The sequence below is a fragment of the Mytilus galloprovincialis genome, chromosome 1 (genome assembly GCF_965363235.1).
Source record: "Mytilus galloprovincialis chromosome 1, xbMytGall1.hap1.1, whole genome shotgun sequence".
Taxonomy (NCBI): Eukaryota; Metazoa; Mollusca; class Bivalvia; order Mytilida; family Mytilidae; genus Mytilus; species Mytilus galloprovincialis.
The window spans coordinates 10,645,442-10,660,652 of NC_134838.1; the positions used below are offsets into that span (position 1 = coordinate 10,645,442).

A 15,211-nucleotide genomic window follows, 5' to 3' on the forward strand; every position below is an offset into this window, starting at 1 on the left:
GTTGTTTTACTTGTTGCTACAAGACCGAGACATATGACACCTTTGAGTTGCACAACACATTCATTCTTCTACATTTTCAACTGCTTTTCTTATACTGACAATGCACAAAACTTTGCCCTCCACTTAATGATATCTTACGGACCAACTCTCACAAACTCGCATTGGGACGTAGGACACATTTAAAGTTGCAATTGTAAGAAATTGAACCTGGTTTCTACTCAAGTGTCCCTTTTTTGTCCAACTAAGTCTTTAGTTCCAATTTTAAAGCCGCCATGTACATTCACATTCATCACCGCGTCAGTTATGTTTTTCTCATCGGCAGGGCCCATATCAATGGACGGAATAGGAATGATTACATTATGACATTGGAAGAGAACAGTTTATCTATTTTTTTTTAGTTTTTTGTCAAGGCTTCAGCTTGTACCTGCTGGCCAGAAAGGGCCCTCTTTCGTGGACGCTTGATGTCAATATTCAAAATTTCAGACAAACCCTCATTGGTATTGACAGCACTATTGCTTCTAATTCCAACTCAATAGTTTGTTCATTGTTGTCTGCTGAAACACGATCATTCAATTCACTATGAGTTTCAGTGTTTGTGTCAGTATTAATGTCCGTCTCTGACATTGTTTTGTCAGTTTCAATTTCAGAGTCTGTATTAAAAAGGTTTAACACTTAATACATGAATGGACAATAACAACAAAATGATGAAAATATTATTGATGTTAATGGCATGTGTTGTATTTTAGAAACATTTTTTTTTCTTCAAATATTGTACAAGTTAAACCCATTTTTAAGCAATGTTTTGTACATGTTATAACTTGTATGAGGTACTTTTGTACATGTTATAACTTGTATTTTGTCATTGTACAAATTATAACATGTACAAAAATTTTGTACATGTTATAACCTGTACAAAATCGCAACTTGTACACGACATATATATAGAAGTATGAAAAATTATTCTACCTTACAATTATAACTACAACTTGTGATTAATAATGTACAACTCTTTTAGTTCAATCTCAAACCTGTAAAAGTATGAGTAGTAATTAATGGAAAAGGTAAATTGTCAGGAAATAAAAGTCTAAAAATTTCAAATATTAAGAGTTATCTCCACTTAACTGTAATTTGAATTGAATCATGAATATCTTCAACTTTATCAGCATAATCCCACAACTTTTCAGCTCTAAAGCATCTGAAAACTGTAAACGCTACCATTCAGCAAAGTATAATATGTACTGAATGATTTAGGGTCAGTAAATGGTCTAATGTCACAGATTTTGCAAAAACTTTTGCATGCAACCTTGGCTTGATAACTAAAAATAGATAAAAAATAATGCATTTACTTAACATAAACATATTTTTAACAGGGAACAAGAACTTGCTGATTTGTGATGAAGTATGGAAGAGATTATTAGAGGACTACGAAGAGAAGAGTTGTATCTTTGATGCACGTCAGTTTCCATGACAAACATACTACTAAGGACACAAACAGTCTTATTAATTTAAGATTACCAAAAAAAATGAAGTTTTGGCAGCAGAAATGAATTGTATTGTATATATTTTATGTATGTTTTTGTGCAAATTTCTGAAATATGTTTAAACAGTCGTAAATGTACTTTTTTACTTGAATTAATTAAGAAATAGACTTATTAGAACACCCAAAATATTTCAACTTTAAATTGAACACCTGCAAAAAGGTCAAACAAAATTAAACATGTGAATATTGGGCAAGCAACATAAAACAGCTGCCTTTTGTTACACTTAATTTAACCCATGTCTATAGATCAAACTAGATTAATTACTTGGCTATAGAACAAACAATAAAAAGCACCTGTCGGTCACACTAAAGTTAGCCTATGTCTATAAATCAAACTAAATAAAACACATCGCTATAGGTTAAGCAAAATATAATATTGTTTATATGTAAAAGCAGATCTTTTCTCAAGGTTTTGATAATTGAAAATAATATTTCTGAGAACAACAACAAAAACTGTTCTTTATTTTTAAGATGGTTACTCAGAAAGATAATGCACTGGATGTTAAGCAGCCAACAATCAATCAATCAATCAATCAGAAGGATAACATAAATAATCTTCCCTGAGGCTTTCATCATAGAAAACTATGAACAAAAAATCATTAAAAAACAAAAATACAATTTTACACATGGGATACATTAGTATAAAAGTCAAGTACAATGATTATGTTCAATACAATTGCATAAAATGTTAGGAAAAATAAACAAGATGAAATAATTACTATTTTACATTTTTTTCAACTGGTTGATTTCAATAATAATCTATTATTTTGTATTTGAAAGAATTAGTATTTGTAATATTTTTTAATTTTGTATGCAAATTGTTCCCCAACCATGGTCCAGTATACATACAAGATTTCTTGAACAATTTGATATTTGTTTTAGGGGGTATGTATGAGGTTTCTTTGAACAGCATCTCAAGGGGTATGGATTTCTGTCTGAAACATAATTAAACTTGCTAGTAAGATACGATGGGGAATCATTTTTTATGCACTTAAATGTCATCCCACAAACTTGTTATATTTTTTCTCTGTTCAATTGTTATCCATGTTAATTTTTTGTATAAGAGCTCAGAATGATGACTATGAAAGGGTTTGTTCCTAGTTATATTCTAGCAGCTCTTTTTTTTTAAAAAAGATTTAAAACCCACATTGCTACAAATACTCAAAACTTAACAATAATCAATTGGTGGAAAGATATAACCATTAAAATGTAATTTTCTACAGTCTAGATTCAGGAATTTCTTATTCTTGTATCAACAATTGCTTTTCGATTATGCTATTTTAAAATAAGTTGAATATGCTAGTTACGTTAAGTACAAAAGATGTTGTTGGTATTATCTTGTGTTTTGAATAATAAGTCATATTTTTAGTTAAATGTCCAAATAAAACACCTGCCTAAAGATCAAATAAAGAATTATCCAAGGTTATTATATGAAGTCATCATTCTATAAAAAGGTTCTAATAATTGAAAAAGAATGAAATCTTTAAGGTTGAACATGATATAGTTACTAAACTCAAGTATAAATAAAACTAAAGTACAAAAGATGTTTTCTGGGGTTGTTTTAAGTTCTGAAATATGTGCCATACTTAAAGTTAAACATTGTGCCATTAATTCCACAACTGCATATCTTATGGATGCTTATAAAACCTTAATCTTGTATTTTCATGTAACGGTACTATGTTTATTACATATTTTTGTGTGTGTTGAACAGCTTTTCATATTTTTTGTTTTGAATAGATTTCATATTTTGTGTTTCGAATGGCTTTTCATACTTTTTTGTGTTGGATAGCTTTTCATATATTTATTGTGTTGAATAGTTTTCCAAATTTTAAGTTAAACATTGTGTCTGATTTCAGCATTCCATGTTTACAGATAAATATATATATTTTCCTGTATTTTGAATGTGCCACATTTATATAGTTGAGTGTTGTGCCATCAGTATTCGCAATTTACAATCAAATTTTTATTTAATGCTCATTTATTTATTTATTTATTTATGTATTATCTACTAGCTCATTTATTAGTTATTGAATCAAATATTAATAACTTATTGTCAGATACAGCATTAGTTTTAATTATTCTGGTCAAGCAAAGCAGACATGGAATGACATATTCTATATTTTTCTCTTTTACCACTTAGAAAAGAGAACACCTTTGATTGAGAAAATAGGAAAATGCTAAAAATTGAAGATGTGTCTAGAATTTAAGAAAAAATGTGCACATGATTAAAGATAAAAAAAGGAATCTGAAAACAATTCAAATTGTAAATTATTAGTTGAACATACCAGTACTTTTTGGCAACTTATTTTAAGGTTTCCAATATTGAATGCAATGGAATTTTAGTTGAGATCAGAATGTTGAAGCAGAAGCATTTAATTCATAATGTTAATTGACCGAGCTTCAATACTCCAGTATTGCATATTTGATTTTAGAGTTTGTATACACTCTTTTATGTACCATTTGCTTGTATACTTTAATGATTTATTGTTTTGTACTTAAATCATGCTGTTACTATTTGACTTGTTTTACATTTGTCATTCAGTTACCCTTTATAGCTGACTATGCAGTATAGGTTTTGCTAATTGTTGAAGGAAATATGGTGAAATGTAGTTGTAAACTTTAACACCATTTGTTCTCTGGTGCACAGTTGTCTAATTGGCAGTCAAACCACATCTTCTTCTTTTTATATTTAAAAGCATATCATTTTTGTATAGTTACGGTGATTCATTTTTGTACCATATTATAGTACCGGTGACTTTGAAGCAGTTTTTATGAAGATTAGTTTTATTTTTGTTACTCGTTTATTTAAAATGCCAAATTATGATACAATATGAAAAAATAACCATATTGCTCTGTAATGTTGAAAGGTTAGTGTTAAGTGAAATCCTCACACAGATTATAATACAATATATGATTGATTAATTAATGTTTTCTTTACACCATCTAAGCTCAGAAAGCTTATATTATAGTGAGGAATTATTTACAAATTTAATAGAAATCTGTCTTTGTTATGTTGGTTGTCCTTTTGCAAAATTTAACACCATATCAATGCAGACGAAATGTATGTCAGATGCATGTCTCTGTGACACACATGTACAACAGTTTCAAAAGTGTGCTATATTTGTTTTGCCATGTTATTAGTTCATGATTTGTGTAGATTAATTTATAAACTAATCAGTTCCAAATTTTTTCCATTTTCAAGATGTCACGATAATCATCCTATATCATTCAAGGTTTGTTTCAGAAATGGTCTCTAGACTTTATTTAATGGTGCTTATGTCTGAGGCACACCTTTCAATAATATTTAGTTTATTTATATAGAAATTTCCTGAATTCCCCAACATGCATAAAGAGTTGAAAAACCGTGCCTTCAAAGACCCCAAATGACTTTTTTTCTGGATTAGATCTGAGGGATTACCAGATGGGATTTTTTCTATTCGATCAAAATTATCATTTATATTTTGTTTTGTAATATGCCAGTATTAGTAGATGTATGTAGGACAAATATTTAAATCCAATCCCATATTTTTTGTCAAATTAGATCAATTCTATTTTACATTGATTGTTGTGATTAGTTTTTCCTATACTACAATCTGTTTTAGTCCATCATAAAGTAAAAATAGATACTCCATGACATATTCTTATATTTTTATTGAGTTTATTCTGTACCAAATAAGAAACCAATAAATAGACAATCAGTTAATTTACCTTTTTTTTTATTTTGTTAATTGGCAATCATATTTTTACATTGATATACTTTGTTTGTCAGAATGTATTGATCCTTTAAGTTTGTTGTTTCTTTTACTTAGTTGACCCATTTGCAAGTTCTAAGCACCTTTGAAGCATGACAAAATTATATTCAACTGGTCTAAATCATCCTTGCAATCAAAATTATATCTGATGAATACTTGAATAGGATTTAGGATTAAAACAAATATTTATATTTTAATTTTGAGTTAACAATGTTTTGTTTCTTTTTGGCTCTTTCATTTATTTATTTGGGGGGGGGGGTGTCTGAAGTGTTTGTTTTTTATGATAATTTTTGTTTGGTTCCAATGTCATCTTTTGGGCTTTTTTTTTTGTGAGTCACTATCTCAGTTAGGCTTGTGAAGTTGTTCCTATATAATTACCAATTTATTTATTTATTTTTGTAAATTACCATGTTATCTGTGTTTTCAGAAATTGATGTACATTAATATATGTTAATTTAAGTTTACAAAGTCTTTCATTTATTTTGCTCATTTTTAAATATACATCTCTGAAAGAGAAGACTGTGCTCTATTCAATATACAGATTGCATATAAAGAGTGACATTAAATGTGGTCATAATAGTCTCATTTGTTGAGTCTGTAAATGTTTTCTTGAAAGAATTAAAATAATCATCCTTTCATATCTTTCATGCTGTGCCAGCTTTTATTTTAGCTTTTTACTAATTATAGTTTATACTTCAATTAAAAACCAAGCACTCAATTTATATATGTACTTAATGTAAATCAAATAATACAGACTCTATTGTGTGTTCACCATGCATATTCACCCTAAGGAGAGGAAATTTTGCATAAGATAAACTTTTCCTGTAATCTACAAAGAGAAGAAGTCACAGTTCTTTGTTTTGTATTTGTATCTTGATAGCTGCATCAAATTTGAAGGACCACAGATAATTTTCTATCACTATTTTCTGAGGCAACTGCAATAACAGGTTGGGATGTAGTTACATTCTCACTCTACTTGACTGAGAAAAAAACTGTCTCTATCTAGTAGCTTGATACAGAAAACTATCATACAGAAAGATCAATGGAAAAAAAACTTCATTAATTTTCAAATTAGAAATCCTTCCTTTTCAGGTTGTGTCTTGTCTAATTTTGCTGTTGTATATTTTCTCTATCCCAAACAATACAGGTATTGAATTTTACTTTATATTTTAATTATTTATTTAAATTATTTATATGTTTATTTATTGGTTTAATATATTCTCTAGCCAAGTAAAATAAGTAGAGGTTGTAACAAATGATATGTGCATATGTGTTCAGAACTTCAGATGTAGATATACTTTTTCTTCCAAAAGTTAAATACAATGTGTTCAGAATAAAATGTATTTTTTTTCAGAAAGGTATAATATCTACCTATGAGATTGTCAAAATACAATATACTTTTTCATCACAAAGGAAGGTGTTCAATTACAATTGCTGAAAAAGGGTTTTTATTACCAACTTGAAGTAAATGTCAGAAATTTGCATATTTTGTTTTAGATCTATATTTTGATTTTAATTAATCTGCTAATTAAATATGGATTGTAGATAACTCTGAATGAGCTCTTATTTTTACAAAACATTTTAATGAATAAAATTAAGGTAAATAAAAACAGCAATAGTTTTGAACATACTTGTTAATCACTCACACACTTTGTAGCTACCTGTGAAATTAAAAAAAAAACATGTTCTTTCATCTTTACAACATATTTCCAATTAATTGTTAAATGGAGGTGGTGGAAATTTATGAGCATAATTGTTTTAATAATAACACTCTTATATATCAATTTCTTAATAAAGTGTAACTTGTAGAAAACTACAGACTCGAACTTATTTTGAAATTTTGAATCAATTTTGGTGTATATGCCAGTTGGACATTCTCAATATTACGAAATAATTAAATTGATAATACCTCCGCTTTATAGAATGCTTAATATTTAATTATTTGGTTTAATGTTTTCATACAACATTCACGTAAAGACTGGTTAACCATACACAATTTATTCATAGTTAAATGTTTTAAAAATAGTGGACATTCTGTTTCAGAAAAAAATAAGTCTTGCTTGTTCTTTCCTGCTGCTCAGATCCCGGTAAAAACTTGGAAAAATAATTGTGCATTTTAAGTAATACACCTGACTTTTTGAAACTCAATAACACAGTGCTCAGAAATGTGACCCAAATTTATAAGATGTACCTAGTCTATGTACTTAAAGATTATGTTTTTATCCTTGATGACCTAAAGATATGTATGCTGTTGCTAATAAAATGAAATTTGAACACTTTTATTCCCTTTCATTCAACAGAGTTGCATGGAAAATCCAGTATCATATTTTCATATTTAACTTGGTTCATTGATGTTTGCTTGTTTAACGTCTAAATAGTACAGCTACTGCAAAAAAAAATGTAGGTGAAATAATACCTCTTCACCTACATAAAGCATAGCAAAGGCTATGTTTGATTAACTGAGAATAACTGATTCCTATGAAGTTAAAAAAATTTGGAGGTGCAAGATGGCATTATAGTAATTCCGAGAGGGTATCAAAACATTATAAAAAGGGTTAACAGATTATTGGGCACATAAAGTGGGTATCTTCATAAAGTAATGGCAAACCGATTTTTAGAAAAAAAATATTTGGATAAACAAATGACGTGAACACGTCATTTGATGATAAATATTCTTAGACACTTTCATAATATAAAAGAAGGAGCAGACATAATTGTAAACTATAGTGTGAAGATTGACAAGCACATGTCATTCCAAAATTAAACCGAAAAATCGTTGCGGTGCTGAAATTGAATTAGAAGTTGAAAAATAGATTATCTTAGTACGATTCTGTGATGGTATCTCTACCATGTGTTACACTAATATTCCATCAATTTACATTAGAAAACAGATCATAAGTTCCATGCGTCTATCAAGTGTGAAGTATCAGTGGTTACCCATGATAAACATTTTTATTTGTCTTTTCAGTTTCCGTATTTGTATATGAAAGTTTTAAACAACTAGATGTACTGTACTGTGTGCGCAAAGGTCTCAAAATAAAGACCCCAGCAGCCAAGTCATTGACTTACGTATAGCGAAATCCGCAAAATTATAAGAAATGTTCGTAATTCTTGAAAAGTTTTAAAACAGAACTCATCAAAGATATCTGGCTTTTAACTTTGTAAAACGAACTCCCGTCTTCAAAAGACTCTTCGGTAACACTCGAATAAGAAAAGACAGAAGCCAGTTCGAAGTTGTAGATCATTGGTAACCTAAACTTATGTAAGAATATGCCAAATACAGCGATGGTTACATATTCATGTAGTTGTAGGTTTCCAAAATCAAAATGAATACTTTCCTGAATAACGCAATTGCAAATTGATTTTCTAAAGGAAAGTTGAAAAAACGGATAAACAGAAACACGATTGAAGACTAGAATTACATAAGAATACTATTCACTGTTTTATCTATTGGAAGAAACTGTGCATGCACAAGCAAAAGGACTAGATTTTTAAACAAATCAACATGACAAAAATCTTCACTTGAATCCTTATAAGTGACTAGTTGATAGATGGAAACTGTGTTAAAAAAACAAAAGACGGTCTAGGTATAAGTACATGGCTGAAATTACTACTTTTGAAAAAAAAAATTGAATGACAACATTTTTGCTACGTTTGGAGGACGTGTTTTTCAACATAATGGGAACCAATTGTGTACCTCTTCCTCCCGACTTGTTTCTATATTATTATGTGGCTGACTTAATACAGGAACTTATCAGGAAGAAAGATAAGAAATTAGCAATTTCCTTTCAATTTAACGTTCCGCTATATAGACAATCATGATAGATGACGTTCTCTCACTAAATAGTTCAAAATGTGTTGACTTTGTTGAACGAATCTATCTCATCAGACTAGAGATAAAAGATACAAAAGATACAGTTAAGTCTGCCTCATATTTTAACCTACATCTAGAAATTGTCAATGAGGGTCGGTTGAAAACAAAACTTTACGACAAAAGAGATGATTCCAGCTTCCCAATTGTGACCTTCCATTTCTATGTAGCAACATTCAAGCAGCGCCGCATACGAAATAAATATCTCCCAATTGATACGAGATTGCCGGGCTTCTACTTCCTATCAAAATTTCCTTGATAGAGGGTTGATAATCACAAGGAAGCTATTAAACCAAGAGTTCCACATGGTGAAATTGAGATCATCCCTTCGTAAATTTTACGGACGCCATCACGAGTTGGTTGACCGTTATGCAATAACCGTTTCACAGATGATATCGGATATGTTCCTTATGTCATAACTAAACTTCCCTTCCCTTTTCACGAACATGACCTACCGAATTCGACTATTTACCAGATTTTTAATAACATGAGCAACACGACGGGTGCCACATGTGCAGCAGGATCTCCTTATCCTTACGGAGCACCTGAGATAACCTTCAGTTTTTGGTTGGGTTCGCGTTGCTTAGTCTTTAATTTTCTGTGTTGTGTCTTGTGTTCTGTTATGTGTCTGTTTGTATTTTTCTTTTTTAGCAATGGCGTTGTCAGTTTGTTTCCGATCTATGAGTTTGACTGTCCCTTTGGTATCTTTCGCCCCTCTTTTAAAGTTATTATATAAAAAAAATATTCAATAAAAAAAATGCACTTCTGGTATTCACAAAAGTATGTCAGTGAAGTACTGTAAAAAAAATTATACTACAAATCCATGGTTGTTAATTTTCTGGTAAGCATTTTTATAATGCATTAACATTTAGTTTAGTTTTGATTAAAGATACATTATAACATTCTTAACAATGAAATAAACAAGCATTTATCAATGAGATTTATGTATCTCACGAGTTATTAAAAGTTTAGAAATTTCCGGATTTTTTTCTAAATATTTCTTCCGTGAACGTGTTAAAAATCTTTCAAATATCTTCCTGGTTTTGAAACAAAAAATTGTCATACGGCTTTGACTTTAAAAGAATGAATAAATGTGATATAGCCTATTCACAGGTATGTCTGTCAGATTATTTTCGACTTGTGAGTTTCAATGTCCCTTGGATAAGTTTCGCATCTTTTTTTTAGATGCAAAGTCATTGTAAATAGTTGATTATTTCTATTTTACCAGAAATGGAACTATAATCATCACATTCACATTTCTCAAGTATGTTATAATTATTCAAAATTACCAGTACACTTTTGAACCAGATTACCCATATAAATAGTCTGTGATAAGTTCATCTTCGGCATCCAAGTCAATAACATCACCGCAACTTACAGATGCTACAGCCGCTATCTGCATACTTTATTCAATATCATCAGAGTTAAATTAAGACTATCCCATTACTTCTAGTTCTCTAAGATCCCCTGCAACCAAAGATCTTGCATAAACATATTAAATGGCTTAACAAATCAACAGGCTCATATAATTTTTTACGCCAGCCACTTTTTTTGTGTAAAAAATACTCATGAATCAAAAAAGTGCAAATTTCGACGTGGTAATATTTTGAAAAATGATTTCATTGTTTAAAACTTTTGAATGTGTCCCGTTATTCTATAGTATGGTAGCAACAATATTCAGAAATATGCAATGGGAAAAATGAAGAGTTTCTTTAATTTTTAACAATTTTAGGTCATCCTTTGAAAGAATCGTGTCAATGGTGTTACCAATTTAAAGCATACATTTAGGTACTAAATATTATTGTTTAACTTCAAACAACTGTTCCAATTTGTTGTTTAGGTTTAAATTACGACTTATTGACATTATTCATATAGCTATGCATTCTATTTAAACCTAAATTTCAGAATACATTGTCGTCAAAAAGTTGGCTGTCCTAATTATGGCCGTTGTAAATACTAAAAAATACACTTAAACGGAATATATGTGAATTGTATAATATTAAATGATAATAATATACCTAATCCTTCGTACACGACATAAAAACACTTTCATTTATGAATAAAGATAAAAAAAAAATGTCGCATTTTTATATCATAGTATCACCACTGACCCTTTAGTAACTCCAATGACACAAAAGTATCACCAATGACATCACATTTCAAATTTTACCTTTATCAAATACTGAACACAAAGCCAAGATCACCGAGCAAAAGAAAAAGATAAAAAAATAATTCTTAGGCTAAAAAATCTCAAATTATATAACATAACATCCATTACTAAAAATGTCAATAGTGTTACTAAATAGTGTCATTGGTGTTACCAGCATACATCAGTTTGTGAAAACTGTGAATATGTAATACATGATATTGTTAAAACATTGTTAAATAAGTATTGTTTTCCTAAATAATATGATGTTTAGCTTCTTAAACATGAAAGAAACACAAAACAATGCTGATTGTCATGATATATTCAGTGGTGTTACTAAACTGGTCAATGGTGTTATTTTATCAAAATGGTCTCACCATTGACAGTAACACCAATGATTTAAGGTGTATTTTAAGTTTCAGTTACGAAATAAGTGCTCCATTCCCCTATTCTATATGTTTTACTGGTGCATGTTTCTATAATCAATATGTTTCATTATTCAAAGTTAAGGAAATGTTTTCAAAAATGATTTTTATAAAGGGTACACCATGGACACTATTTCCAATTACGATGTAACCTTTACTTACTTTTACAATTTTTTCACTAAATCTTCAACATAATTGTTTGTTTTCTTTTGCATAACATGCTTACAGGTAACATTGCTAAGGGAGAAACTGTTGTAAATGCCCAAACTTGCGAAAGATAACTCTTATTCTACTAATTTGTCCTTTGGTAACACCATTGACTTAAAAAATGTTACATTTCTTTTTGGTGAAATTTTTTATTATAAAACCAACATACACCTCCCAAAATCATTAAAAAATGTTTGTATGTATCAAAATGCAATAAAAAGTGATAAATCATAATAACAAATGATATGATTAATAGTCCTATTTCAAGTCTGAAAGGATTTACAGTAAAAAATAACAGTTAATTCTGGCTATCTTCAAGGGTTTAAGAAAACATTAAGGATGTTTTTATAACATTTCATACTGTAAACAGTATATTGTGTATCACAAAACATTCACATCTAACATATGCAAGTGTTATTTTGATATATTTTCATGTCTGTGACTCAAAAAGACCCAATAACATAGTTTTGTATGTTTTTGTTGATAATGACCCTTAAACACACTTTGCTATTTTTAACCTCTGAACAATTAAATAATAAGTAAAAACTAGAAACTTTAAGAACAGAGATTAAAAGACCCTTATTAAAGGCATTTTAAGTACTAGTAACTATAAACAACCCAGCATATTGAGTCGAAACAAAAACTCTTATTTTTGAAATTCAATCTTGAACAGTAATTCACTTTAAGGAGGTATAAACGCTATTTTTGTATGCAATAGTACAGCAGTATATGAATTCTGGCAAACGTCTTCGTATGATTCAAAACAATTCGTCCGCAACTTTGAAAAAGCCACTTTCCAACCCATGGTATCGGAAGGTCTTGATGTCTATGGATTATAGACTGCTTTTTAATTAATTGTTATTGGATAGTATTACAGTAAGGAAGTAACAAAATTTCTATGGTACAGAATCTTAAAAGCCAAAATATTTCATCCGAAACATTGAAAAATGGGCATTGGTGGTACCCACTTTCCAACTCATTGTCAATGTTTGCTAAGATACTTTTCTTGTTGAACTAATAGAACTAGAGGTTATATCGAATTTAAAAAAGAACCAAATTACAGAGATCGCTTAAATTGTAAAATTGTTAAGTTTTAGTACAGCTTATTTGAAAAAAAATAAATATGAAAAATAATGTTAACCGGTGCGTTAAAAAGATATTCAATTTCAATGCAAAACAAATGCGTTTTTGCACTATAAAACGATAATTTGGAGCTTTTTCAATGATACCAACATTTTCAAAGTCATCTGGGGCCAAATGGATCGATTTTTTGTGTTGATTTTTGTACAATATCATAAAGTAACAACTAATAGTGTATTAAATATAAATTTAGAATAAAAAAAAAAATTGCTGATAATATTATTTTGTTTCAGTCGTTAATAGGATTTTTTCTTAAAAGAGGGACGAAAGATACCAAAGGGACAGTCAAACTCATAAATCTAAAACAAACTGACAACGCCATGGATAAAAATGAAAAAGACAAACAGAAAAACAATAGTACACATGACACAACATAGAAAACTAAAGAATAAACAACACGAACCCCAACAAAAACTAGGGGTGATTTCAGGTGCTCCGGAAGGGTAAGCAGATGCTGCTTCAGAATGTAGCACCCGTCGTGTTGCTTATGTGATTACAAATCCGGTAAATAGTCTAATTCGGTAGGTCACATTCATGAAAGGGAAGGGGATTGTAGTTACGACGTAAAGAACATATCCGATATCATTTGTGAAACGGTTATTCCATAACGGTCAACCAACTCGTGATGGCGTCCGTAAAATTTACGAAGGGATGATTTCAACTTCACCATTTGGAACTCTTGGTTTAATAGCTTCCTTGTGAGCAGTAACCCTCTATCAAGAAAATCATGATAGGAAATGCAAGCACGGGAATATCGTATCAATTGGGAGATTTATACCCCGTATGCAGGTGCTTAAGGCAGGCCTTTAAAAAAAAACACGTAAATATGAGTTCGAAGACTGTAACCGAAAGCTACAAATTTTGTTAATAGGATGTAAAAATCCTTTACAAGTAGTTTTTTTTTATTCTAAAAAAAAAACAATTGTCGCTCAAGTAGTTTTCGAAACACAATTGCGGGATATCTTTTTTTAAGAGAATCGCAGGATTAATATTGTTGGATAGCTTTATAGCAATGAGAGGAACTACTTTGCAAAAAGAAATATAACGATCTTGCAAAATCAATCCAAGGTCAGCTTTTACAAATGGAGTTTCTTGTTGTTTCTAAATAAATGTACACAAGTTTCAAAAAGGGGTATGTTGTTAATCTTGTCAGTACCGAAACATTGTTTATAAAACCCTTCGAGACTAACAGATGGGATAATACTGCATTTTTTTTATCAAATTAGTCGCAGCCTTAACGGTTTTTGAGAATATTAATTACACAGCCAAATTGTCAAAATAAAGTTCTCAATGTTAATTATTTAACAATAGTAAAAGATCATCAGAATATATCGATTTAAACATAATAAAGCTGCATCTTGTCCATTTGACATGCACCCTTTAAAGCTAATTTTGTACTATGTATATGATAAACAACAACTACTTGTATGTCTAGGACGTTATATAAAAATAACTTATGACTTTACGGTTGATAAATAACACTAGTAAACAACCACTCCTCCGGGTGCGGGAATTTCTCGCTGCATTGAAGACCTGTTGGTGACCTTCTGCTGTTGTCTGTTCTATGGTCGGGTTGTTGTCTCTTTGACACATTCCCATTTCCATTAACAATTTCACTTATGTTCATGTCTTAATACACGGTTTTGGAGGTCAAACTGTTTTGTGCAAGAATCTATAAAATATTTTGAGATGCTATGAATAGCAAAGAAGCTAAATTCATTCAAGTATGAACATCACAATATAGCAACTAATTGCATAACAATTAATTATGTAATAATTATGTCATAATGAAATTATCACAATTTGAAAGATTAATCATTCGTCTTTCTGTTGGTACCTCATTTATAAAATTTAAAGAAGGATGAGTGGAATTACATCAATTTTAAAGATGTCTGATTGGGGATGAAAAATCTTTGTATGAAGTAAAAACACAAAAAAACTGAACTCCGAGGAAAATTCGAAAAGGAAAATCAAAAATCAAAAGGCAAAATCAAAAGTCCAAACACATCAAACGAATGGATAACAACTGTCATATTCCTGACTTGGTACAGGCATTTTCTAATGTAGAAAATGGTGGATTGAACCTGGTTTTATAGCTAGCTAAACCTCTCACTTGTATGACAGTCGCAT

The 15,211-nt window shown here is 29.9% G+C and overlaps 1 protein-coding gene across 1 annotated transcript in view; it reads left to right on the forward strand.

Moving 5' to 3' along the window:
- The window catches only part of LOC143065101 (3'-5' exoribonuclease HELZ2-like), a 51,335-nt gene extending 43,764 nt beyond the window's left edge, over positions 1-7,571 (forward strand). The window contains exon 18 of the mRNA XM_076238452.1: positions 1,371-7,571. Coding sequence (XP_076094567.1) covers positions 1,371-1,468 — 98 coding nt within the window. The 3' untranslated portion in view covers positions 1,469-7,571. The remainder of the gene's footprint in view (positions 1-1,370) is intronic.
- Positions 7,572-15,211: the final 7,640 nt, after the last annotated feature.